Source organism: Amblyomma mixtum, chromosome 1 (assembly GCF_055824585.1).
Source record: "Amblyomma mixtum isolate Tamu chromosome 1, ASM5582458v1, whole genome shotgun sequence".
NCBI lineage: Eukaryota > Metazoa > Arthropoda > Arachnida > Ixodida > Ixodidae > Amblyomma > Amblyomma mixtum.
Window position 1 is genome coordinate 87,486,236 of NC_143012.1, and position 25,362 is coordinate 87,511,597.

At 46.5% G+C, this 25,362-nt stretch overlaps 1 protein-coding gene across 1 annotated transcript in view; it reads right to left on the reverse strand.

The window, feature by feature from the left end:
- The window catches only part of SP2353 (EGF like, fibronectin type III and laminin G domains protein pikachurin), a 163,769-nt gene that overhangs the window by 49,692 nt on the left and 88,715 nt on the right, over nucleotides 1–25,362 (reverse strand). The window contains exons 3-4 of the mRNA XM_089554320.1: nucleotides 4,408–4,617; nucleotides 1,636–2,012 (exon numbers count right to left, since the gene is read on the reverse strand). Of these exons, the coding sequence (XP_089410446.1) occupies nucleotides 1,636–2,012; nucleotides 4,408–4,617 (587 nt within the window). The remainder of the gene's footprint in view (nucleotides 1–1,635; nucleotides 2,013–4,407; nucleotides 4,618–25,362) is intronic.

The window sequence follows — 25,362 nt, forward strand, 5'->3', positions numbered from 1 at the left end:
TCGCCCTTCTCTTCGGCGTGATGTCACACATGACGTCACACAGAGGTAAACTAAAGGTCAATGGTGGCACCGCCACGGCAAAGGCTGAAAGTGCAAGTAGTAAAGCTTTCGCTTTAAAAAAAAGCTGCACTAACTTTTAGAGTCCCTCCTCGCTTCACTGCGTTGGTTGCACTGCTGCGGTTGCTAGTAAGTGGTATTAAGTGATTTCGAACTTGTAGAAATGCACGAGAATCCGCTTTTTTCTTTGTTTCCTTCTCTTTCTGTTTCCCCGCCGCGGCGGTTCAATTTTGCTGGAGCCGAAATTCTAGAGGCCCGTGTACTGTGCGATGTCAGTGCACGTTAAAGAACCCCAGGTGGTCGGAATTTCCGGAGCCCTTCACTACGGCGTTCCTCGTAGCCTGAGTCGCTTTGGGACGTTAAATCCCAATAAACTAGTGAACCAATCTTTCTGTTTTTGTTCCCTTCTGAGGGAAGGGGGAGCGGAGGCACCGTGAAACGTGTTTGTAGCGACTGCCCCTTTTTAAGAGTTCCTTAAGAAAAAGTGAACTGACACGATTTTGATTTTGACCGTACTAACGGATAGCGGCTTAGGTGCCAAAAGTAGCCAAGGCAGAGCTTTTTAGTAGCCTAAGCCTCTTTCCATGGCTACGGCGCCTGTGATTCCATTGTTTAATATACTGGACAAATTTTGCATCGTGGGATCTTAGAAGGATGTACATAATTTCTTTAAACCCAACTGAAAGTTTCCATATGACGAGTTCCGTAATTGCATACGCTTCCATAAGAAATTTTATGGAGTCATTATGGTGCATATGGAGTCAGTGCGGACTCTATGGAAGCACATATGTAAACTTACGGACTCCTTACGGCTTCAAAAGGGCCAAATGTTGGGCTAGTTGGTGTTCAGACTTCACAGGCATATTTTAGCGCAAAAGACGGGACGACAGAAAGACAGGAAGAACACGGGCGCTACTGACAACTGCTTTATCGAAGCGAGAACGAGGCATATAAATACGCTTCTGGCCTGCGCCAGCACAACGTGTCACTAACGCAGTCCTGTCCCCCTTTCTGCGTTAGTGACACGTCTATCGTTCTGTATAAGGCCGAGATAAATTTCCTATCGCGTCTTATATGATTTCCTACGTAGATTCCAAAATCCTTGATAGGTTGCGCTGGCGCAGGCCAGAAGCGTATTTATATGCCTCGTTCTCGCTTCAATAAAGCAGTTGTCAGTAGGGCCGTGTTCGTCCATTCTTTCTGTCGTCCCGTCTTTTGCGCTAAAATATGCCTGTGAAGTCCTTACGACTTCATGTACACTGTATAGGACCATATAGAAGTTATATGGAATACGTAAGGTATCTGTACAGAGAAAATATGGATTTTTATATACTTGTTCATATTTTATGATGAGGAAGTTAGAGCGCAAAAAACCAAAGACAAAGTGGAGACGTGGACGGGACAAGCGCTTCCTCATCATGAACTACCAACAGGCCCAAATTACTACTCTGCTGAATCATATTTTATGGACTCCATATTCCCGCAGTTCGAAACAAACGGCCCATATGGAACGTGTCAGTGGGGATAGGACACTTGCATGCCGTGAGCGCGCACGCGTTAGCATCATAGCATTCGTACGTCGCTGGTGGTGGCCACAGTTGTCATGGCGATGGTGTTGAGCGGCTCGTAGCGGCTCCCTCCTCCCCCTCCGGCCTCGGTGGCCGGTCCGCGGCGCCTGCGCTGCTTGTCCGACGTGGTACGGCCGTCGTCGGACCACGAGTCCTCCTCCTGCCAACGACGCTGCGCACCATCCCAGACGGCCGCCACCGAGCCCGGGTCGTCTCGCTGCCAGCCGTCTTCATCGGCTGCTGCGGCGCTGAACGAGGCCCGCTTGCGACCCGCCGATCGCGACGCCTGGTTGATGCCGCCACCGCCACCTAGGCGGCGCTGTTGTTGCTGCTGCGAGAGGTCCGCCTCTTCTCCCAAGATGGCGTCCACGTTGTTGTTCTCGTACTCTGCGTAGGAGAGGCGAAGCATGAGCAGGAGGTCTTACTACACATCTGCGGCGTCATCATGATAATGCCAATGACGCTTGCACAAAAGGACACCAAAAATATACCATTCACTGCTTTAGCAGGTGGCAATATATGGTAAAGACCCCGCCGCGGTGGCTCAGTGGTTACGGAACTCGGCTGCTGGCCCGAGAGACGTGGGTTCGATCCCAGCCGCAGCGGCCGAATTTCGATGGAGGCAAAATTCTACAGGCCCGTGTACTGTGCGATGTCAGTGCACGTTAAAGAACCCCAGGGGGTCGAAATTTCCGGAGCCCTCCACTACGGCGTCCCTCATAGCCTGAGTCACTTTGGGACGTTAAACCCAGTAAACCAAACCAATATATGGTAAAGAGTAAAGAGAATATTTTTGTAGTACTAAGCACCCTAATCACACCAAAAGTTTCAGGATTGCCGTTTGTGAGTTTCAGTCAGCGGCCATCACGCTATCGGCTATATTCAGGTGATCTGAGAACATCGGCGTTCCAGTTTAGTGCGCCTTGCATTTAGTGCACAGAATTTAGCTCCCTTTCATTTCTTTTGAATTGGCATTAAGCTTGGCAAAACGTTTCTTATCCGGGCTCTCTTTCTCTTATGTGAATTTTTCACCAACATTTTCTGTGAGGAATAAAAAAGGTCAAGCTGTCAACGGGCATTTATATAACGGTTACCACTGTGGTTAGCAAGAATGTGAAGATCCTTTGGAAGGGGGCACGGCCGCTCCTCTGTAGGGTGAGTCTATTAGCTCTGAATCTGCGAGCACGCAACCAGAATGAGGGGAACGCAAGCCTAACCCCGTGGAGCCTGATAATCTGCCCATGAGGACGATGGCACGGGAAAGGTATTCGTAGTGAAGAGGGCGCATTACACAATCGATGTAGCCGACGTGCCTCAGGCTCACATGGATGACACTAACGCCCACAGCAAAGCCTTGTCGGCTGGAATTCTCGTTGGCCAGACCGAAGGCACTGATCACACTGATTTGTGACGGGTGGACAATAACGTTTATTAAGAGGTTGCATGCTAATGAGATACTGCACAGCTAACTACGGCAAACCATGCGACTGTCTCTGTAATACCGGTCGGGGAGGGAGGACATTTTTTTAAGAATATCCTTTTTGAGCATTATTATGTCACAGTTGCAGCGCGAGTACAATCGTTATCTGCTTCGCTTCATCGTTTGCACTCTCCTCAGGAGTAGCTTGCCACGTATACTACGAGGCTAATAGTGCAGTGACGACAAACGAATGCGTCATTCTCCTTCTTTTTCATTATATTGCAAATAAGGCAGCTCTGAAGGCGGACCAAATGTACGGAAATACGCAGACATTTAGCAGCAAAACGTGCAAAGCAACCTAGGTGATAACACTTAAAATGCAACGGAGGTAAATTGGAGCATGCTTCTTATAGAACACTAGATTAATATGGTGAATGACGATCCGAATTGTAAGGAAGGCAAACGTATTGAGAAAATGTTTGTTTCCGCGCCTCATTTAAGAATCACTGCACTCTGGACATTCAGAAGATGATGACAACGATAAACTATTCCGCTCCATATGATGTCCTGATAACCTCTCAGTGAGAAATTTATCTGGTGAGAAACGAGTTTCCAAATTTCGATTCTCATAAGCATCATGCTGAATAAACACATTTCCCACCCTCCTAGATAGATATTTTATGCACGCTCTTGTTGCTCCCCACATGCCCACAAGACAAATCAACACCGTTGTTACCAGTTATACGGCTTTATATATATATATATATATATATATATATATATATATATATATATATATATATATATATATATATATATAGTACAGTAGTTTAGGTACAGTATTACGACTGTAATACTGCCCTGACCTGACGAAGGGGATACCATTCCCGAAACTGTTGGCAAAATAAACGTTAAAAGAACAGTCGCGTTTGTCGTAATACTGTACCTAAACTAGTAAACTGGGCCATTGGAACTCCTACTGAATATGTATATATATATATATATATATATATATATATATATAGTACTGACCACTTTTTAAACCGATGCGTGCAAAACGAGCAATGCACACTCACCGGAGCCATTGCAAAAATGAATAATACGCGGAGACGTCCATGATAAAAGCTATTCACTCCATTTAATTCGAATCCCTGCCTAAAGATGGCGCTATGTGGCTTGTCACAAACGGGCCCAAGTATTCCCAGCTATTCGCGGTGCTTAATTTCTTCGCAGTAATCGAAACTCGCGCCAAACACGTTACGTCCACACATATGAAGACGCTGTGATCGAAGAGGATAAATGGCTACCGCTGGTAGTGGCTGGCAGCACCGTTCTTCCAAACTGACGTCGCTCTTTGCTCACCTCCATCTGCCCCGGAGCCCTGGCCCGTGCGAGATGGCCTCATCTGGCCTCCCACAGCGTCCAGAGCGTTGCTGTGCATCCTCCTCCGCACCAGCATGGGCTGTCTCGCGTAGCCGCCGTTCGTCGTCCGCTGCTTGACGTCGCTGGCCGCTACGGTGGGCGACTCGCCCTTGTGCCGGTTCTCCGGTTCGGGTTCGCCTTGCTCGAGGGCTGCGTGGGAGTAAACGTTCGCAATCGTTAGGGTCTCCAGTTGTTAGCACGTTCACGGACCTCGATCAAAGACTAGAGGGCCCGTACAAGAGCCCGCCCATACACAGTGGGACACCATCTTCGGAATACTGTCAATATGCGAAGGGGTTATTGCAGGAGTAAGCACACATGTGACAATCAAACACGTCGAGCAAAACCACAGCGCAAACAGAAGCAATAAAATGTAACACTACAAACCGGATTACGCATGTGCCTGAACCAGACTGAAACTGCATTATTGTGCGTCATGCTGGAGGGCACCTTTGAGCTAATTTGAGCGCGATGATAATACTAGTGGTTGTGCGTCTGAGTGCTAATGACGAATTCGATGAGACTCTAATCCAAAGTCGAACTCCGCTTCTGATCAAAATTCCTCGTAAATTCTGCGTTCAGATGAGGTCGCACATTAGTGAGTACAAGAAAAATCAAGATCTATGACTGTCGAAGTGTGACGAACTGGAGTCTTCTTGCTTCCTTTAGAATATAAACCGAGTTCACATTCAGCGTTTGTGAATAAGCGCCAGCTATGCTATCTAATCTTGCTCAAACGTCAAAAACTGGTATTAGTAGCACCTACCTTCGCTGTGGAAGGGGCAGGAAGAAGGATGTAACAACGACGGGCCATGTTCAGGTTTACAACAAAACTGCTAGGTTTACAACAAAAGCGGAGTGTTTTGATTTTCTTGCATGAGCGTTAGAGCATACATTTCCTTAACAAGAAGAAATAAGCTACGCAGTTAAATGCAGAACACATCAGTGCACCAATGAATTTCAGTGAAACAAGCACTCAAGGTAAAGCGGCAGGATCAGTTCGGTGCAATGTACTGTAATTCTTACAGCACCTTGCCAAGTTTCCAGAACATGTTTCCTTTTTATGCTCGCAAGCGTGCATAGCGTTATGTTTCATGATGAAGTGTACCATCTGTATTAATTTCTGTTTCTTCACCTACAGTAATGCCCATTTATGGCGGGGTAGGTACGAGAATAATAAAAATAAATAAACAAATTTCAGCGAATTTTTTCTCACCTGCCTGCGTTAAATCTCGTCGTCTGCAAAGCGTGCACACCCGCAAGCATACCCTTAATGTGGAAAAGCCACCTCGTTAAGACAAGCGCACGCAGAGCAGACGTACTATCGGCGTCAAATGAAATACGAGCAGCGGAGAACTTGGATAAAGCCATTTTACGGCATTTCCCTGTCGTAGTCATACAAATGAGCGCTTTTCAAGTTTGTGATACTGTCACATTGTAGTGACGGCAGTCCAGCGGTCAGGAAGACACCAGAAAGACTTGCAAACGAAGCTCTTTATTTAGGCTGACTTGCGCCCGCAAAAGAACTGAATCATTCGGTGGCGGCGTAAGCAACAAGCGTGCTCGTCAATCGTCGAACTACGAATGCCCGCTGCTCGCGGCATCGTTCAATTTAAAGCCGGCGAGGAAACTTCGGGATAACAGGTCGAGATCATCTAGAGTAATTTAGAAACAAGTAGATGCAGCTGTTCATGGCTGTGAACAATCGAGATTAGTCCGGTCGCTTCTCGCGTCAGGAACAAAAATGATAACACCCCTTTTCTGCAGCCTTGCGCGAACGAACGGACGCTACAATGATACGTGGCAATACTTAGCGCCTGTTTTCTTTGACATTCGTTTTCTCGCTTTACCGCTGAAGCACCGCATTCGTACTTTCTACTGAGCCCAACTTGCGCAACGTGGCTTCGCTGGCGGTAGCGGCTGTAGGCCACGTGGATGAAGCAATCGTTCTTATCTTACTCACCTGCAGCACTTTGATTTTGCTTCTATTATCGCCCTTTTATCAGCATCTGATTGCCACGCCAACAGGGAAAAAGACCGATGGGGTTGCAGTCGGTGTCCTACTTAGCCGTCGCTTTATCGCCTTTCTGCCAAAAATGTGGCGGTCGTGTGGTAAGGGAAGAAAATGGCTATCGAAGAGAACAGAAGAAATATTCTATCTATGATGATGACAGGCAGACGGTATAAGCTGGACCTTTGGGCATGCGCTCCGCTGTTCGCATTTCATTTGACGCGATAGTATACAAGGGAGCCGCGTGTGCGCACTGTTGATGCATTATCGTCTTGTCTATGCTGTGTTAAGAATGGACATCCATCATCTAACTCAAGCTTCTACCAACTCATCAGAAGTTACAAAAAAATTAGGGCCTTCTTAACGGTTCATAAGAAATCAAAGCAATTATCTTCACGTTGTCGGCATTGCCGTCTGTGTTGTAATTCCACTGTCTTTCCTGCAATTAAATTTTGCACCTTTCGCCATCACTAGTTTATAGACGTAAACACAAAGAATTACTTCATAGAGACACCCACACGCGGCATCTCTACCGTGAGCTCCTGGTAGACGGGTGCTCCTGGTAGACGTCCCCAGAGCAACACGTGTGTTCCAGAACAAGTACAGAGAAGGTAATATGGAAAGATATAAAAAATTTAGACACCAAATAGCAGCTACTTTGCCGAAAAAGCAAGTTGTCACAGCAAGAACAGTAGCTTCAATAAATATGAAACAAAAATAAAGGCTGATGCCTGTGAAACGAAATGTTTGAACCAGCAAAGCGATGGCAGTATCAAGGGAAGAAAGCATAAAAAATAAGCGACAGCGCTGGCGTGAACTGAGTATTATTCGGTGTCGGTACTTTTTTTAGCTTCAAATATAGTTTTCTATATTATTCCTAAACAATTTCTAAATTATCTTAATGCATTTCTGTTTCGGAGAGAAATTGCAATCAATTACAGATTTACTGTATTAAGTAAAATGAAAAATAAACAAAATGAAGTAAGGTAATTAAATAAGTTAATCGCTTTTTTTCCCTTTATACACGCTGAGGCAAGGTTAGCTTCTACGGTAAAGTCGGCATCACAAGTGCACCATTTCTCGGCTTTCTATGTTTGGTTGAATAAGAACGTCAGCGAATCACCTCTTAAACAGAACTCAACAGGCTCTTCCCTGGCAGTTATGACAGGAAATTTGCAAAACACTCATGAAAGAGTCAATGCTGTATTCCAGTTGGAAGGGTTACTTCGGATATTAATATATTGCGTCTTAAACGGCAACTGCAGCGCTTTTTGAGAATTTCGTCACATTCAGGATTAAAACCTATAGAGGCTGTAGGCAAAGCACTCCAAGTGTTTTTGCACTAAGATATAAAATAGTGACGTAATCGATTATGGAATTCTGTGCTTTTTCTCAATGCACCAGAGGAGTGCGAGGAAGTTCATGCATTGCGTTCATGCATTGAAAATGTACCGATACCTTCGATGACGTCATCGTGCGCCCCCCACTGGGCGTTGTGCGCTGCGGAGAAGCTTGAAGGCCACCGTGATATTGAATCGGCGATTACGTCACCATTTCAAATGCTAGCCCAACAGGACATTGTATGCTTCACCTGCAAGCTTCACACATTCGACCGTTTTAAGCTCGCCGATTTCTAAGACCTATGCAGTTGCCCTTTAATATGTATCATTTTGGCATTCCCGTGAACGTCATGGTTTTGGCAAAACTTTTTTGTAAACGACATTCCGGTCTGATTTAGTGTAAACTTCTCTCTCAGCCTCAGTGACAGATATCTCCAAGATGGCAATATTCCGCACCTCCATCGGTCCAACCAACTTATGGAGTGCTAGAACACTACGCGACCTCGAAAGGACTGCAAAGCAGACGTCGCAATAGCGACGCCACACACCGATGCACAACGCAAAGCACGTCCGCGTTAAGGTATAGTCTAGTACGAGGCTTCTCGCTTGATGTGCCGTGCTAGGCGGCCCACAATTCCGACGGGCACTTTCTGCAAGAAACTAGCGTAATTAAGTGTGAACTTCGCCCTGACACCAGACGTCGACGTTTTCGGTGAGCGTTATTAATCTGTTTTGAGCCGGAGCGGCGCGGCTCTCGCATGAAATATTGCAACAGCCGAGCGGCCTCGGCGCCGAGCTGTCTTCAAAAGGCCGTCATATATTATACCTTGCTTTCTCCCCACCAATCCACGATGCGTGCTCGAATCGATTACAGCTTCCAAGAATTCTCCTTTTTACATACTCTCCTGCCTCGCTTCTGGGGGCGTATCGAAGAGTTTGAAAAATGGCGGGCTCCGCCTCCGGACAGTTTCATTAGGCAACGTCTTCTGCTAATTAGCCGACATGTCTCGTGCGCGATGACGGAGGAGGAAGGGGGGAGGGGGGAGAGAAACCTCGGAGGAGAAGAAGCACTCGTCGAACACCGCACGCGACAACGTGTACGGCTTGGTTGTAGCGCTTTATGCTCGTAGAGGACGTTGCCAGAGATTTCGCCGCCTCACTGTCTTGGCCGTCGTTTTCTCTCGTTCGTTTCCGGGGTTAGTACAAAACGGAATGGGAAACGTTTTCTCCATTCCGCCAGATGCTCGCGCGTGGGTGGGCGGTGTAGGGAGACCGAGGGCTGTGGTAAGAAAAGGGAAGGGGGGGGGGGGGGGGGGGGGTCGAGGACGACAAAAACGACAGCGGCGCGTGAAATTGGATAGGACTGCGCGCGCTCTCTGATGGCAAAGCTCGTTATGCGACGTCTGCTCCTGTCTACAACCAGGCCCAGTTTTGCGCTTTTATCTGTCCCCGCAATATATCGCTTTCGCATTTGAATTTCTGCCGTCTGCTTGCTAGAGTTTTTTTCCCGCGAGGTCTGCTTTTGTGTGCAGCACAAAAAAAAAGTGAAAAGGAAATAAAAAATAGCGCTGCACAACGCTAACGAGAAGAGAAATACAGAAAAGAATGAAAAAAAAGATTCAAGAAGGGCCTTCATTTCGACTTCCTTCTCCCCCAAGCAGACGAGCACGTTCCGCTCGAAGGGATCGATTGAAGACGGCATACAACTGCGGGGAGCGGTTTTCCGCATTTTCGGTGGAGGACGTGAAAAAGAAAAGATAAGATAAAGGAATAGGAGAACGTGATGCGGGGCGATTAAAAGCTAAAAGGAGAATGAAGAATACTATAAGCACCGACGAAACCGGTCTTGAGAGGATAAAATGTGAGCTCTCGAACTTTTCCTGTCCCGGTGGGAGAACCTGGGCAGACGTGAGCCGCGGCTTTCGTGTACATTTCCGCGCCGGGGGAGAATTCCTTCCTCCGTTGCACGTTTGTCTGCGGCCGAAACACGTTTACCCGACACGGAGAATTAGAAACCACCCCCCTCTCTCCCCCCCCCCCTCTCGGTTCTTTTGTTTCCCGCCGACAGCGGATTGTACGCGGTTTCGGTGCAGACGACACCTTATTACTGAGCTAATTTGCTTCGTTTCCGGTCGGCTTGTAGCCTAGGCACGGTTTTTAGGCTTAACGTGTAACAAGGTTCTGCGTTCCTTTCGCGCCAGTCAAATGCAGGCCTGGCGATTAGTTTTATGGCGCTGTTTGCGTCTAGCTGGAACACAGAACCGAACAAAAATTATGATACTCGACAGAAAGGGAAAAATAAAGAATCAACTCAAGACATCCGTTTGATACTTATGATTCCTGTTGGCTCCAGAAAGCAGGGAATCCTGGATACGCGTATCGTGTGAACTGTGTTGTCTTATTAAAAAGTACTTGAAATTTTTTGTTTTCGTTTTAGAAAAAGCGGTAAGAACGCCTCCTTTTGCTTGGATTGTTGCTGCTATATTCTTTTGAGATTTGTTTGATAGCTAGTCATTATTCGGGCTTAGAATGCCGGTTTCACTGCACATGAGCTCTCTTCCCCCCCCCCCCCCCCCCCTACCCCTACCCCACACACACACAAAAATAAATACATATAACTAGAGGACCTGCGCATTATTACAGGAGAAAAACATCGAGAAACGCATGAATTTCCCCGTCCATTACGATAAGTAATTTGCAGGGTGAGTCCAGACGCGGTTGATGTAAGCAAAGCTGCTGATACCTTTTCTTCTCGAAAGGCCTTCCACGCACCGTCTTGGTCAAAGGTCTTAAGGCCAAAGGCTTCTCGCTTCAGTCGCTAATAGAACCATTACGGCCCTATTAAACACCGAATGACCTTGAAATACTAGCAGAAGGTTTCCTCTTGTGGTCGAGAAGCTTCCTGTTTGACTTGTGCTTTGTATGATCCTCTACACGGAGCATTCTAGGGACATTCATTTCGCTGAAGCCTTAGGACTTTTGACCAAAACTGTACGCAGAAAGGTACTGAAACTAGAAGTCAACCGCTTGAAAGTGCTATATATAAATTAGCATACTATTTTGCGCGGGCACGTATCTCTATTTGTGATGTGGTTTGTACTGCAATTCACGAATCGAAAAGGTATAAGCAAAGCAAGTGTTTCTTCAATTGCTCGCGGCATGACAGTGGCTAATAATCAGAACGGCGCTTAAAGAGAAATGCCACACGGAGGCTTATAAATGTCATTTTAGTGGAAAAGTCCCGCGATGGCCAAGCTGCACTTGAACTGAACTCCGGCATGCACCCCAAGCTTCTCTATTGACGACCAATGATTTCATTGAAGCTGCGAGGTATCGGGCGTTAAGCTAATCAACATTTCTCATTCTGCATTACGCGAAAGTGCCGCCGCCAATCTTGCACAAAAATAGTCTTGATTTTCACTTTATTTAAACCGACGCCTCATGTCCTAACATCATCGGAGACCTTTGAGCCAATAAAATGAATGAACTAAAGAAAAAACGACCACGAGAATGGACGATTTCGCGCCTAGTTTGAACACGCCACGCTCAGTCAATAACTACTTCTGACTGGCATGTTTTCAGCGTTACGTTTAGCATAAATCTTTATTGATAGTGTATTCAGACAGACAAGATTCGGTTAAGCTGGTATATCTAGGAGGCTGACAAAAACGCATTGATACCTGACAAGTATAAGTCCCTTTTTCCTAAACCCACAACTCAAGCATACGGTGTAAGAAAGTGTGCTATATTGAAATACACTGAAACAGATTGTAAAAGCTATGGCAGCCTTTTTTTTTTTGGTCTGTATAAGATTTTCTATTGTAAATAAGCATGTTCTTCCTATTCCTTTTGTGGACCTTCCTCCCCTTTTGCCGGGGAACGTAAATGACACCTCAAACAGAGCTCGCCAGCGTGTCAGAAGCGCAGCAAGTTCCACGCGCGATCCGTTCAGCGTGCTTCCGCGGGACGCACGCATTACGTAACGTCACTTCCGGGATTAAAAATCGGGCCGCGCTCCGTTGACGCGGTTTAATTAAACGCGGCAGGCGAGCAACCCTTCCGCAGGCCACGCACACGCGCGCAAAGCACACCGCTGTCGTTCCCGAGCGCCGCCCTTAATTTTCGGCGACGACGGTGGCGGCGCCTCGCGGGATACTTCGGAACTATCTGTTCCGCACCGCCGCCGCCGCAGTAGTAGCGCTGCCTGGCGCTCGCATCCCGGCGCCTTCTTTCGACGCCCTAAATGCGGGGCCGTCCGTCTCTTTCAATCAACGCTCCGGCGATCCTGGGGGACGTGTTTCAAGCGCCTAGCAAGCGCGTGGGGAGGGGAAAAAAAAAAATCTCTTCCCATCTCTCCCAACGGGACACGACTACGGCGCGGGCTGCGAATACGCGGCTACGGAGCACGCCCGCTCGGAACGTTTCGAGAGGGGCGGAGAGCGCGTGTTGGAGTAAATTGGTTCCGCGCCTAGAGTCGGCAGTTTGTGGCATCGAGCGAAAGCCTGCTGTGCTCTGCAGCGCCAACGCTGTTTTGGCTGCGAAATTCATTACCAACCCTTCTCCCCTGGCTTTCTCTCAGCCTCTCGAGACCTAAACTCAGAGAGAGAGAGAGAGGTATATATGTGTGTATATATACTATTCGGTGGTGACGCTAAGCTCCCCTCTCTTAAAGAAGGAGGCTCCCTCCTCCTTTCCCGTTTTTTCGGAGGTTGTGCTACAAGCCTGAATAATTCGTTTGGCAAACCGCGTCACATCTGTTTCGGAACCTTACGGCCTCCATTGAGGAGCGAAGCGTCGAATTGCTGTAGCGTGTGCGGCGGTAATCGATGGGATTGCGCTGCGGGCGCGTTAGGAGCAGGTTTTTATCTTTGTTTTTGGTCAAATAAAGAGCTGGTACTGACGCTACGCAGAACGAAACTGCCATGTTCTACGTACTACGAAAATGCCGAAGCTGTCTCGAAACTTTCCTGAATCGAAACGAAGGAGTAATTTCATATTCCATGCCTATTAATGATTTTAGTCCCAGTCCCAGCTTGCGTAATCCCGCTTTGCGAACGAAAGCATGTTTTTAGTACCATCTTAACAAGGATGAACTCAAATGCGTGGCGCACGCTCGCATAATTATGCACAGCTGCAAGCAATCAGTTAGATTTTTGCCTAAGCGCACACGACGTGAATAGAACCGCTCATATAAAAAGGATCCTTTCCTTTTCATTACCGTATTTGCTTTTTTTTTATACGTGTAACAAAACTCATTATGAAAAATGAACCTAGCTATAGTAAAGCCCGTTAAGCACGTACAGGTTCCGCCTATGCGCGAGTCGGCGTCTCTGCCAAATGACTGGAAAAATGCTAATGTGGTACCAGTGCATAAAAGTGGTTCAAAAAGCTCTGTTGTTAATTACCGACCGATTTCTTTAACGAGTGTGTGCTGTGAAACGTTGTAGCACATAATATATAGCGCAGTCATAAAACACCTTGACTCTCATGGGTATTTTACAGAAGTTCAGCATGGCTTTAGGTCAGGTTTTTCCTGTACTACTCAGTTGCTTGAGTTTAGTAATGATCTGGTTTCTTCCTTTGACCGTGGCTCTCAAATAGGTTGCGTATTTCTAGATTTTAAGAAAGCCTTTGACTCTGTACGCCATTTACTATTGCTACATAAGTTAAGTTGTCTTGGTCTGCACCCCAGTGTCATCGATTGGCTTCATTCGTATCTTCAGGGCCGCATGCAGCGTGTTTTGATTAATGGTTCGCACTCAGGTTATGTAAACGTTTCCTCAGGTGTACCGCAGGGGTCTGTTCTTGGACCCCTTCTTTTTCTGATTTATATAAATGATATTGTTTTGGATCTTACCTGCAAAGTTCGTCTCTATGCTGACAATTGTGTCGTTTACCATGTTGTGGAAAGTTCCTCTGACGCGTTAAAACTACAGCAAAACTTGGATTACATCCAGTCCTGGTGCTCAAAATGGCAAATGTCTTTGAATGCCACAAAATGACAATTTGTCTCTTTCACTCGAAAGCGTTCCCCATTACAAACAAATTACTCACTACATTATGTTCCCTTGCAAAAAGTACTTGAATTTAAGTACCTCGGCGTTTATTTTTCATCTAACCTAACATGGACGAGGCAAGTTGAGTGCACTACATCCAAAGCCTGCAGAATGCTTAAATTCTTAAAAAGAAATTTCAATAAAGCACCGTCTAATGTCAAACAACTCCTGTATTTCACTTACATCCGACCAATTTTTGAATATGCCTGCCCTGTATGGGACTCCCAGTTTGCTCACTTAGGTGATATGCTCGAGCGCGTCCAAAATAATGCTGCGAGATTTGTGTCCAATAATTACAGCTTCTCAACTAGTGTCACGTCTCTTAAAAACCACCTTGGCTGAGGATCTTTAGCTAACCGTAGGAAACATTTGAGATTACAAATCATGCATCGCATCTATTTTGGAAAGCTGAGCATTGACAAAGACCGGTATCTGCTTCAACCTCACTTTTTTTCTAGACGAGTTAATCATCAGTGGAAGATCTGAGAGATTAAGTGTCGCACAGATGTTTACAAAACCTCGTTCTTTCCACGGACGATCAATGAGTGGAACAGGCTACCAGCCGGCGTCACTGAGTGCTGCACGGAAGGTCAATTCCGTGCATTTTTATCTGATGTGTGACGTGGCGCGCAGTTGTCTTGCGCGTGTCTTTTTCATTTCATTAGTGTTATTTTATTTCTCGAGCGTGGTTGTCTTCCTTCAGTGCATGTTTTTCCTCATCTATTAGTTGTGTGATTGTATTTCTGTTATTATGTGTACTTTCGGCCAAATGAGCAGAGGTTATTGTGTCCCCCCCCCCCCCTGCAATAATGCCCTCGGGCGCTGCAGGTATCTGTAATAAATAAATAAATAAAAGCAAACAAAAACCCGGTAAAATATTCTTGTCCTAATTTCGCAGGATCCAGGGAGAGCGTCGACCTAATACGCTGTCCGAAAAAGTATCACCCCGATGGGCATTGAACGTCCCTTGGACGTCTTGAAGACATCCTGAACGTCCCCAGGACGTCCAGGGGAGATTCAATCAATGCCCATTGGGACATGCCGGCTCCCGATGCAGATTCTACTGTAGCGTCCTCGTGATCGCAGTTGTACAATGGAGAAACACAACAACTGAGTCCAATCAATGAACTACGACGCTTCTTACGTATCCTCCATTCAATCTTTCTCTCTTCTCTCCATCATCATCAGCCTCATCGTGAAAAGGCATGCCATGCCACAAATGGGTCCGCGGGCATCTCTCAGGGGCGGGCACAGTGAATCGGCTAAAAGCTTTCCTTTGAGATCACAGCCGCTACCGGCATTGGTGCAATGCGAAAGCAAAGCGTCCACATACTATATCGACGTCCGTGGCCGCTCTGACGCCTACGTACTATATCGACGTCCATGAATATTTTGGCGTCGAACTGTATGCGTTTTTTTCACGCTGAATTAATTAACCAATTAAATCTCAGCAAGGAAATTCTTCCCACGGCAACACTTTATCACACACTATCTCTCACAATCTCACTTTCACACATTTTTCTTCAGAGAACGACGTAATTGTGCGGACAAAATTGCGGAGACTTTTTGCTGACGTCACAGCGCCATATAATGCATTAAAAACTGGTTGGTTATTGGTTCATGGTGGTTTAACGTCCCAAAGCAACTCAGGCTATGTGGGACGCCGTAGTGAAGGGCTCCGGAAATTTCGACCAAAAGAAAACCACATCTGAATCCACGGTGCAGTTCAGGTTATTGCGGTCAGTGTCATTGTGCTGCAGCCAATTTCGTTCGAATCCCCTGTCTCTCTTTCTCTTTCTCCCCTCCCTCCCCTCGATGCGCCGCCGAGTGTCTTGACTGGAAGCGCAAAAAATTCCGAACGAACTTTTTTTCTCTAATATGCAGTGATGGTTCCGAACCGCACTCCTGACTTCAATAGCTGTTATTCACATGACTCTCAGCTTTTCAATGCTTCTTTTTTTTTTTTAAAGCAAACACCTAACAGCTGTGTCTCGTTCCATCTCTTCGTATGGCTTCGTGCCGTTGAGCTGTCCCACTACAAGTTCTACAGCTCGGACGTTTCCTAACTGCTCCATAGCAGTGCCTAAAGCTCTCAGCCGCATCGACACTAATTCGGTAGTATTTTGAGTAACGAAACTGGATTGTCCTGATGGGGACACGGCTAAATATGTTAAAGCGGCAACATTACTCGAGCCACAGCGATAGTGGAATCCCTGGTTCCCACATTTTTATTTATTTATTTATTTATTTATTTATTTATTTATTTATTTATTTAAGCATACCGTGAGCCTAATTAGGCTCTTGCAGGAGTGGGCAAAATAATAAGACACTCATACAAAACAATAGCATATCCAGTATAACATACACAAGATAAAAAAAAACATGCGCACTGCAATATGATACACCATGGAAAATAGGCTAATAACAAATATGCAGTTCGTTAAGAGACTCAAAGGACATGCGCATTGCCATACACGTTCATTTTGATGTAACTGAAATACGGGAAAGAAGAGCGACAAAACAACGAAAAGATACAAGAAGGACAACATGATAGCCAAAAGGCACAAGTGCAAAAAAAAATATTACTGAACACTCGCGGTGAATAACTCGAGACATCGTAGAAGCTATTTTTTTATTGTGAATTCTTTTTACGTTAGGCTCCGAGAGAGAGCTAACTTCTTAAAGTCTTGCGGAAGAAAAGCCGCCAGAAGGCTTTCGGAATCCAAACGCGGTAGGCCTATTTGTTCTCATAAATCGACCATGTCGCCCGTAACATGCAAATGACTAGATGCAGCCGTTGAGTTCTTGAAATGGGCGCCTGCCTTGAAGCACACTCAGATCCTCGGCAGACTTTTTTTCTCCCATATTGGTCAATGCCGCAGAGAATACAATGGACGAAGCCGCAGTCTCCAGTTCCCCTTCTTGGAAGACATGCGTGAGGAGACACCCGCGAACAATGATTTCGCAAGTCCAGAACTTGAACCTGCGAAGTTTAACAAAGCATCCTCTCTCATTAGTTCGTGCTAAACGAAACTCACTACGAGTATTCGTTCGTATTTGGCGCCGCGAAGAGTGCGGACAGTTTGTTTAGCACTCGGGTGTTGCTCAACTTAATGAGTGTAAGTCTTCGTGAGCCCTTCGTTAGCCCCTTAACCAGAAAGCGAAGAAACGAAGTTTTGCTGCCAGGAGCAGGAATGGTCGGTTCGTTACCTCACGAGAAACTCCAGAGCACTTTATTTTTAACCTAAACTAATTAAGCTGAACTGTCCAGAACATTGAAATTCTTGTTCCAGCTGAGCTTCGGGGTTCTAGCCTGTTTAATGAGCAATATTGGCGTTCATTCAAGCAAAAATGCACATTTGAATTCGGATGTTAAATTGATACTTTGCGAAGACTCGTGAACCTCTTTGTTGTTCAAATTTTAACTTGTTTATTTCCTGGGACCTCTAACCTGTTGACAATTTCAGTTTCGAATATACACATCTTTTTTTTAACATTCAGCAAGCGCCTGGACTAACTAAAGCGCAATAATTTGTTGTTTAATTGATCCCCTCAGGCTCGTAATCAAAATTTTGACGTCTTGTTTTAGACACTCTTGTATTTTAGGCGATAACTCTACGGGCTTTAAAATATCTAGTTATCTTTGAAATGAGTAAGTTGTTCGGACGCTTACAGATCCAATAATTTACCAGCTGTCTTTGGAAGTACTGCGTTCTCAGCACTTGTTTTTATGTGTCTACAACACCGATGGTCGAAACCTTTCTGTTTTTCAAACATTCATTAAATAGAGTGCCTTCGGAATTGGTTTGAGTCAAACAGGAGGTGACCACGGGGAAAAATATATCGTCTGTCCAATCCCCCCTGCGCCATAAAAGAAAAACAGACGCGCTTAGTCGACATGCCAATGCACACAGTACCGTCCACTACCTACAGTCTCTACACGTCGTTTTTGTTTGCAGATGGACAGGGACACCTTCTCAAAAAAAAAAAAAAAGCATTGAGACTGGTCGAACTTCAGCGAAAAAGGAACCTAAGTACACGGCGCAGAGAAAAGAAGTGTCATCAAAAGTTAAGGGCCGTAGGATCTGAGTACCTGGAAAGCCCCCTATATTGAAGAGCATCTATCTATGGGTCCAAGACACCGTAGGCCGACATATATCTCTTGAAAGACGCACCATTAGTTGAGCACACGAACCGTGCGGCGGAGTCTATTTGTTTTAATCCTCTTTCCAAACCAGCAACGAAGAAAAAAATCATCTTGGGCGCCGGAACATGGACAGGGGAAACGGGAGATGGCGGAAAACACAACGCGCTAGCGAAAAAAAAAAGATAGAGTGGAAAATCAAATGGGGAAGAGAGACTTCCACGCGGGAGTGCTTTTCCGACCAATTTGTCAAGTGTCCGTTTTTCAAAACAGGTCGCGCAGTCGCCGGACGTCGTCGTCGGCAAAGAGTGCGCTCCGAGGTGGCGTTTGAACGATTACAAATGACTGTGCGGACGCGAAATGGAACAAAAAGGTGAAAGGGAGCCGCAAATATGGAACCGAAATGGTACGACGCATTAGAACAAAAAAAAAAGAAATAAAACAAAGAACAAGGTGCGATGAAAACGAACAGCGCGTGACGGTGACAATACGCTAGTCATAAATAACGACTCTTTACGGGGATTGAAGACAAACTGCTCACATCAGAGCGGGGAATGCTTGCTGTGAAAATAACAGCGCGAAAAGGAAGCGTGAAGTTTTGCCTACGAAGAGGGGAGGGGCGTTCTGAAAAAAAAGAAAAAAGGAGGGAGTGGGTTGCGCAAGTAGAAATAAAACCTGACAGTTCCGATCGAAGAAAAAGAATAAGAAAAGAGAAATGATGCGAACGCATGCCTACTCGTACAATCTGATGGCAGGGAAAACTGGTTTCTCTACCGCAACAGAGTAGATGCATCCAGACGCGTCAGAAACGCCTCACCGAAAGGTAAAACCTAAAGCTGCCTTCTCCGCACACCAACGCTTGCTGTGGTGCAGCCAACTCGGCTTCCCTTGTAAACTCGGCACGCCAGGGATATGACTGGATTTTACAGGAAGCCAAAAGTTACCGAAACCAAGGAAAGCGTACAAGAATCTGTTTTATTTTTTTTTTAATTTGTCGTGTCGATGAATTCTAGATCAACTACGGAATCATTTTTTTTTTACCTGCAGGATACTCATTAAAAAGTAGAAGGAAAAAATTGCAATTGTTTTCCAAATGCGAGAATGGTGTGTTGGCTCTGGTTGTGCTTGGTTTAACTTGATTGCTTAGTTTAACGTGGAACACTTAAGCTCTGCCTTAAAGGTATGGCGTGATGGCGTCAGTGGGTTAATGCCCATATTTGCGGAATTCGTCCCTCTCGACATTACGTTCATAGATCCCTGGGAATCCTCACGCCACTTCTGGTGCAGCGGTTAAGCGATGCGCCTCTGCGATGGCGATGGCAGGTGCTGGTACCGGAGGGGCTCGGGAGAGACCCAGGTTTCTCTTCCCGAACAACCTCTCGCTACCAATCGTTAATTTAACTGCTACCTGCCACGGTGGACAGTTTTCTCACAATCCGGTGGACAGGTTGTGATGGCGTCACAAAGTCACGTGACCTAGGTGGCAGGTGGGCTACCTAGGGTAGAATGCCCCAAACCAGTGGACACACATATGATGAACCTAACAGACAAATGATAAGCTGCTGAGTCGAAGATCTAAAAAACAACACTCTTGTGAACACTGTGAAGGTTAAGTTACACGCAACACGAATACACTCAAAAGCAGAATGTTGGACAGCCGCCGAATATAGCTCAGTTGGTAGAGCATAGTATGGGACGCATGGAGATCGTGGGTTCGAATTCCACTGGCAGCATGTGGTTCTTTCTTCTGTACTTTCTAATCAATTATCCTTCACGTAAAAAATGACTATACTAGTAACCTACCACTCATCAACACGATAAATAAAAGAATGTTCTCCTACGTTTTCCTTGGTTCCACTCTTGCCGTCATTCATATGCATGCCATAACGAGTCCGTCATTTACGTGCTTTTGCCCAATCAAGAGGATTTGACAGGGACAGTGGTTTTACAGGAGGTATTCCGAGGCCTGAATTGGGAACAGTTGGGGACAAGAGTTAATGGAGTGTACCTAAATACTCTGCGATTCACTGATGACATTGCCTTGCTGAGTCAATAAGGACATGAATTCCAAAGCATGCTCAAAGAATTAGACAGGCAGAACAGCACTGTAGGTCTAAAAATGAACATGCACAAAATCAAAGTAATGTTCGACAGTCTAGCAAAGGGACAGCAGTTCACAATTGGAAGCGAGGTGTTGGAAGCGGTAAGGGAATACGTCTACTAAGGGCAGGTAGTGACCGCTCATCCGGATCAAGAGAGGGAAATAACTATAAAAATAAGAATGGGGTGCAGCGCATATGGCAGCTTCTGTCGGATCATGAATGGCAATCTACCAATATCCCTCAAGAGAAAAGTATACAACAGGTGTATCCTACCACTACTGACCTATGGGGCAGAAAGGTGGATGTTAATGAAGAGGGTTCAGCTTAAGTTAAGGAAAATGCAGCGAGATATGGAAAGAAAAAGAATAGGTGTGACGTTAATTGATCGGAAGCGGGCGGAGTGGGTGAGGGATCAAAGGCGGGTTAATAACATCCTAGTCGAAATCAAGAGGAAGAAGTGGGCTTGGGCAGGGCATGTAATGCGAAGGCAAGAAAACCGCTGGTCCTTAAGGGTAACGGAGTGGATTCCATGAGAAGACAAGCGTGACAGGGGGAGGCAGAAAGCTATGTGGGCGGATGAGGTTGAGAAGTTTACGGGGACACGGTGAGCGCAGCTGGCAAAGGACAGGGTTAATTGGGGAGACAGGGGAGAGGCCTTTGCCCTGCAGTGGGTGTTGTCAGGCTGATGATGATGATGATGTTTGTTATAGTGCCACAGGATTTCGTGGGGGTGGTGTCTGAAGAAATGACGTCGCGGCTCTCTCGTGTCTCCCGGATACGCCTTCACTCTCATGCTCTCCGTGCCACCGATGAGTGTTTTTTTTCCCCAACTATACTACGGATAGACATCGGACCATTCAGAGTTCTTATGAGGAGCGCGATGCAAGGAGCAACATCCACATCCTCCAACGCGAACTAAGTCCTGCTGTCATCAAAATACGCAAGAACACGCACGAAAACGGAAGTCTAACAGGCGCAACGGCAGGTGCCTGCCAAATAACAATGCGTCTTAAGCAGCCATTGGTCTGCGCTTTAGCGAAACGAAGGCAATTCTAGCTGCCACGCAATGGATAACGCGAAATAAACTGCACAAACGTACGAATACTCATAGGCGCTGTTTAACTTGCTTGCACAAAGGACGCCCAGAAGAAATATTGAAGCCAGCAGACGTAGCGCGAGCTCTGTTGGCGACTTGTGTTGGCCGCCCAAAGATTTTACTTCGCTCTACCCATTGGCCCCTCGCTTATTTCGCGACCCCTTCAGAACAAGCACTGAATGGTAATACCCACTTTTGTCGCTGTTTCGCGCGTTATGCGCCAACGTAAATGCTGGATACTTCATTTTTATTCACACTTCTCGCTATGTCCGTTGCTGTTGAGTTAAAACAATGCAAAATGCCATCGAGAGCTATTCTTTGTTTTCAGAAAGCCCGCGAACCTCAGGAAATGGAGGAGAGAATACACAGTGAATCAGCATAAAAAGAGTGTTATCGAACCCATAGGTGCTCGAAAGGCACGACAGAGACTGTTTGTTGTGTTACTTGTGGAAACAACATTTTTATACCTTTACGTACCCCGATTTTGCCTTCCAAGTGCAATCCTGCAGGGTGTGATGCTCCTTTATTCTTTGCCCTTTGTCGCTCTAGAATATCTCCACATCTCGACAGGAAGCCGAGTTTACAAATACACGTCGACAAGATCTCTACACGTCGAGCGACGTTGGCGCGGCGTTCATACCGCGTATCGCTACGCCCGCCGAGAGCACGGGCGACAGGTTATTTCGCGGTTTCTTTCGTGCGCTCTCCCCTGCTCGCTCCTCTGTTCTACACAGTGTCGCCGCGCTCGCCATCGTGGAAAGCACGCAGGGGGCGTTCATAAATCATCCGCGAGCTTCGCCTCCCTCTCTCTCCCTATACTACGACGTCACCCTCTCCAATCCACTCCCACGTCGTGCCTACCCGTCCCTACCATTTCCTCGCTCAGCGCCTCTCGCTCCAGCTGCCCCGCGGGCACGTAGGGACGCTGCCGCCCGTCGCGCCGCGTGGCGGAAGTATGCGGCACGACTGAGCGGGCTCCTGAAGCGTCGCAGAAATTGTCGTGCCGCCGTGCTGAGGAATGTGCCGCTCGCTCGCTCTACGGGAATCTCAAGCGCCAGTTTTATGCATGAGTTTGGGTTCCCAAAGTGCAGGGTTCCTGGACTCGGACAATTCAAGAGAGATTTAGGAGACCTCTTGCAGAAGTTTTAGAACAAAGAGAAGTTCTTTTTGCCTTATTACGCGTCTAGGCCTTTGAGATTCATACGAATCGAACAAAATGAAACGGAAAGAAAAAAAAAGAGAGTGCCGAAAACAGCTAGAAATGTAAAACTACGTGGAGTAGGAATACGAATTGCCATTCTTACTGATGCTTGGCACTCATGCTTCTTCCCGCTGCATGTTGGGTGTCGTAAGTACGTAATGGCTAACACGTGAATATAGAAGTCCACAAAGTATTAAAGAAGGTGTTGAAGAATCGTGACTGAATGCACCAGAAACAAATGCCCAGCATTTACGGGCCCACATTGTTTGCGGAGTGGTCTGAAGAGAATCTGTGCGATCAGAACTCAAGGTAATTTCCGGTGCAGCATTCGACTAAGCGACGTTCACAGCTTAAATACCGAGAGCATCAAATCAATGCCATGTTCGAAACTGTCTGACAACAGAGTGGTATGCTCTCGGCTAGTTGGTTCGATTTGAGCTGGGCAGACAAGCTTGAAGAGTGGGACATGGATGGCGTAGGGTAGCGGAAAGGATGCTCTGCTGTAATTAGTCTGATCCCGTGCATTGCAATGCGACCAATGATAGGTGCAGGACTTGGAGTCTAGCTGATTGAAACGCCACTTGTGGCATTTAAATCAACTACTCAGCTTTGTTAGAGACATGTATGCGCGGTGGATGAACAGCTGGAGGTCTCACTAGTAGTGGACATCGTAGACAACAGATGACGCCGCTGACGGCTTGCACTGACGGAGAAAGAAAGAGCATTAAACGACAGGCTAAAAACGCGGAAGTTAAAAATTTGATTAATTCAATGGAAAAGAAGCCTAGTGTAGATCTATATTGGAAACTATATTGGAGATACTGGAAACTGGAGAACTATATTGGAGATACTGGAAAAGGCAGATCAGGAAAGAATTTTTCTACGATAACTCAAGAGGCAGTGCCCTACTTTTTGAAGCTAGGTCAGGGTGTCTTAAAACGCGCAGCTACAAAAAGAATTCATACTGCTGTGGCACCACAGGGACAGAGACAGAGTGACAACAACACAAGCACTTGTGTTGTTGTCACTCTGTCTCTGTCCCTGTCCCTGTGGTGCCACACCAGTATGAATTCGTACCAACTCGCCCAATTCTCAACCCTTTTGTACAAAAAGAAATTTAACGAAGAAGATGACACATGTGCAGTGTGTGGTAGATCTGTAGAAACAACTGAACACCTCATGCTCAAATGTGATGGTATCCATCCGGATGTCGATGCAGGCACAATCACTCTTCCGGAGACCCTAGGGTTTAAAGATAACAATGGTCATGTAAATAAATCTGCAGTGGAAGTTAGCAAAAAGCGATTGGAGGATTGGTGGCTGAAAAGCAGAGATGTGGCACAAGGTTAGAATTGTAGGAAACCGTAGCTAAAGATGATGGCGAATCTTAATGAGAATTGACAAGAAAGTTTAGAAAGTAAAGAAAGAAAAGCTGAGCATGGTGGGAAGTGCCACCACCCCGTTTCAAAGCGGGCGCTCCTATACATCTATCCATGCATTCTTGCCACCTAACGGCAAGTAGAGTAACTAAAAAATTTTGCAGCTCCGGATTACAAAGAACCCGGTACTCTGAACTTGTATGCAGTTACTCAACTAGACCCAGAAACAGGCCTGAAACTGCGTTTCGTAAATGAATGCATTAAATAACACTGTAAATGACGCCAGCTATCGTTGCCCCTGCTTCGCTTCTCCGCGAGCGACACCAGCGTAGAAACACACGCCTCCGCACAAACTTTGCGCAGCACGTGGCACGTTCATCGAAAGGTCATGCACCCCACCTGCTGCCTAGGAACGGACGCTCGCGCGACGTCTCCTTTCCATGAATAATTCCCTAGCGTATAATTCCCTAAAGCTGCGCGCTCGAACGAAAAGCCGAGCGCTATTGACGTCAGCCGACGTTGGCCGACGGGGAGCAGTTGAGAACACTATATACGGAGTGGGCGACACACAGTAGCTCGGCGACGTGACACACCGGCGTGAGCGCGAATCGACGGAATGAAAATGAGCCGACGAACCCGCAGAGAGAAAGAGCAGGAGAAAAAGAAATGACAACAGAAAGGGAAAAAGAAAAGAAGATAGAGTGAAGACGCGGCAGAAAGTACGGCTGCACCTGCTCACTTCCAATAATCGATGGGAGGGAGGAGAGAATCGTTTTTTCACATTAGCTAAAAAAAGGAGAAACAAACAAAGACACGCACACTGCGATAGAGAGAGAAAGGGGGGGGGGGAAGAGAAGAGAGACAGAAGGGGGAGGGGACAGGCAGGGCAAGAAAGCTGGAAAAACTGAGCAAGCTAGAAGACCCGCTCCTGCGTTCGAGTCGATAATACCTGAATCAAATTAGGAAAAAAGGACGAATGGGAGAAAGACGGTTGCGCCCCCCGTGGCAGCGGGTTAGAGAAAGAAGAGAAAGGGAAAATGGGGAGGCTTTTGCTCAAGGAACACACAGAGAAGAACAGAGTGAGTGAAAATAAAATGAGCGAACGATGTCCAACTGCAACTGTACAAGGCAGAGAAAGCCGGGGAATGAATCGAGCGGGTCGCGTGGAGACAGCTTGCGAGGAAGACCCCAAACCCGGTGCGCTGTACGGCGGTGGAAAGAGAAAATGGACCCGGCGCATGAAAACTACGGCGTCATCAACGGAGCACTGCGGCAAAGTAGAAGCCGAGAGAAACGCAGGCTGTCTGCGCGTGCGAGCCGTAGACGATGACGAGGACGAAAGCCAATGAGGAGGTCGTACTTACATAATTGCTACTGGTAGGTTGATTGGCTAACTTTTAAAATTCTTGGAGTGTTTTTTTTTTCGCCCAAATTTTCTTTGTTATTTAACTTTAAATTTTCTTCTAGAAGGATAAGAACGGGGTGGAGCGCATATGGCAGGTTCTCTCAGATCATGAATGGCAGTTTACCGATATCCCTCAAGGGGAAAGTCTACAACAGTTGTAT